The sequence below is a fragment of the Lactuca sativa genome, chromosome 6, assembly GCF_002870075.4.
Source record: "Lactuca sativa cultivar Salinas chromosome 6, Lsat_Salinas_v11, whole genome shotgun sequence".
Lineage (NCBI taxonomy): Eukaryota > Viridiplantae > Streptophyta > Magnoliopsida > Asterales > Asteraceae > Lactuca > Lactuca sativa.
The window spans coordinates 178,928,156-178,930,984 of NC_056628.2; the positions used below are offsets into that span (position 1 = coordinate 178,928,156).

At 33.7% G+C, this 2,829-nt stretch overlaps 1 protein-coding gene across 1 annotated transcript; it reads left to right on the forward strand.

Moving 5' to 3' along the window:
* Positions 1–623: 623 nt before the first annotated feature.
* On the forward strand, positions 624–2,402 carry LOC111891426 (eupatolide synthase). The gene is made up of 2 exons (XM_023887480.3): positions 624–1,571; positions 1,660–2,402. Exons 1-2 carry the CDS (start codon positions 687–689, stop codon positions 2,266–2,268), a joined length of 1,494 nt encoding a protein of 497 aa, XP_023743248.1. The 5' UTR covers positions 624–686; the 3' UTR covers positions 2,269–2,402.
* Positions 2,403–2,829: the final 427 nt, after the last annotated feature.

The following is a 2,829-nucleotide window of genomic DNA, read 5'->3' on the forward strand; positions in this document are numbered from 1 at the left end:
AACATCATGATTAAATATTGAATTTCACGTTTGTTTTCTTGATGAAATGGGTGGTGGAGAATCGTCCTCACATACTTCACCATTTTTTGAGTTGTCACCAGAACCGTAATATATATATATATATATATATATATATATATATATATATATATATATATATATATATATATATATATATATATATATATATATAATCCAAATAGGTTTTTTATAATATATGTTTTGATAAAGTAATATTTTACCCTATTTTACATATTACCATATATATGGTGTCTATAAGGGTGAAAGTTGAAACAATTCCAAAGCATCCACATCAAAAACAAACTTAATTTTCTTCTACATATTTTACATATCATGCATTTTCAATATTTTCAACATTGTTACATCTAAATATAATATAAATCCATTAAACAATCGATTTTGTGGTGCCAAGCGATTAGTATATATTCGTATGCATTAAAAAACAAAATATCAACTTTGTTGTGCTAAGCAATATAATTAATATCAGTTTACAAATATATAGTTAGTCAATATTTATACACTACATGGAGACGGTGACCTCTCATCACTTTTTTTACTTTAAAATGAGGTGGATTTGCTGTCATCTTAGGCTCCGTTATAAATGGAGGTGCACAGCTTCCATAAATTGGCAAACAAACACCACAAAGAACAAAAAACCCATTTTTATGATGGATATCTTCACTTTCTGCCCTTCATCGCTTCTTTCAACGGTATCAATTCTCTTATTTTCTTCGATCTTCATATATGCTCTACGATGGAAGAAAACATCCAAAACTACCCCTAATCTTCCCCCCAGCCCTCCTAGGCTTCCGATAATAGGAAACTTGCATCAAGTGATAGGTAAAAACTTCCATCAAATCTTATGGAAAGTCTCCCGAAAATACGGCCCTATTATGACCGTCCATTTAGGTTCCACACCATACGTCATCATCTCCTCCAGTGAATTTGCAAACCAGGCCTTAAAAACCCACGATCAGATACTTTGTAATCGTCCACGTTCCAAGGGTTTCAAACGGCTAACTTTCGACTATATGGACGTTGCTTTCTCCCCTCATGCTGATCAATGGAAGGAGATGCGAAAGGTTCTGGTAACCGAGTTCTTAGGTTCTAAGAGGAGTAGATTGTTCAAAAAAGTGGTAGACACCGAGGTCAAGGGCATGCTTGATTCCTTTTCATCACTGAATACTACCATTGACCTAGACGAGAGGCTCTTTCATCTTGTAACCGACATTGTTAGCAAGGTTGCAGTGGGTAAGAGCTATAGAGAGGAGACGTTTAGGGGTAAAAAATTAAAAGACATGCTTGATGATCTGGTAATCTCTCTTTGTGGTTCTGTTTCCGATATTTATCCAGGTAGATTAGGGTTGATATTAGACGAACTACTTGGGTTTAATCGGAGGCTAGAAAAGACTTTCAGTAATTTTGATGCCTTCCTTCAAATGGTTCTTGATGAGCATATTGATCATAGTGGAACAACTGACTATGAAAAAGATATGGTTGATGCATGCAGATCTCAGTTGACTACAAACGAAATGAAAGCCCTTTTGATGGTAAAATCCTAAATTATTAATATTGCTTGTTTTTCGAATAAATTAGCATATAAATGTAAGCTAACTCTTGTGATCTTAAATCTATCAGAATGTGCTTAATGGAGCAATTGACACAACTACCACGACAATGGTGTGGACGATGTCTGAGATTATTAAAAACCCTAGAGTGATGCAAAAGCTACAGGAAGAAATTCGAAGATGCGTTGGGAGAAAATCAAGTGTTGAGGAAGCAGATGTTGCAAATATGCCATACTTAAAACTGGTGGTGAAAGAGGCGTTAAGATTGCATTCGACTGTTCCGTTCTTGCTTACAAGAGAATGCGTAAAGCATTGTCAGATTGGTGGGTACGACATCTTCCCAGGGACAAGAGTGTTGATAAATGCATGGGGGATAGGAAGGGATCCAAAAGTCTGGACAGAGAGTGCATCCATCTTCAATCCTGAGCGCTTAGAAAACCTTGAGTTGGATCGTAGTGAGATGATTCCATTTGGAGGGGGCAGAAGAGCTTGTCCAGCGGCAAGCGTTGCTACTCAGATTGTGGAATATACGATTGCAAACCTTTTTTACTCTTTTGATTGGCAACTTCCAAGTGGAATAAAGAACGAGGAACTTGACATGGAAGAGGTAGGCTCACTAATTGTTGTTAGGAAAACGCCTCTTTCCCTTGTGCCCGTAAAGCATGATTGGCAAGACTAATTAATAATCATTCGGTTATCCATGGGAACAAGATTTGGGGAGTAATATACTAATACATATGTATGCAATAATATGATTTGAAAGTGTCAGGGAGCCCCATTATTTTATATCTATTATAAGATACTTTGTAAAAATTCCTTAGTCTACCGTAGAGTTGATTGAATATATATATATATATATATATATATATATATATATATATATATATATATATATATATATATATATATATATATACTAGAAACGTTTGATGCCCGTGCCACAGAAGGTAATTAGGGTATTTCTTTCACCATTATCTAATTTATATGATGCTAAGTGGATTTTCAAAGTAAAATTCTTGAATTATAAATGAAAATGGATATATATTTTTATAATTACAAGTAGATTACTATGATTGGTAAAGGATTGTAAGTACATTGTTATTTTGGAAGAAAAAAAAACTATAACTTCAACTTTATTACATGTAAAAGTTATGTACAATGATAATATTAATATAAAAATTAAAACATGTTATTCCTTGCAGTTTACTATTTTTTTGTTATATTGCTGAAAAAATCACAT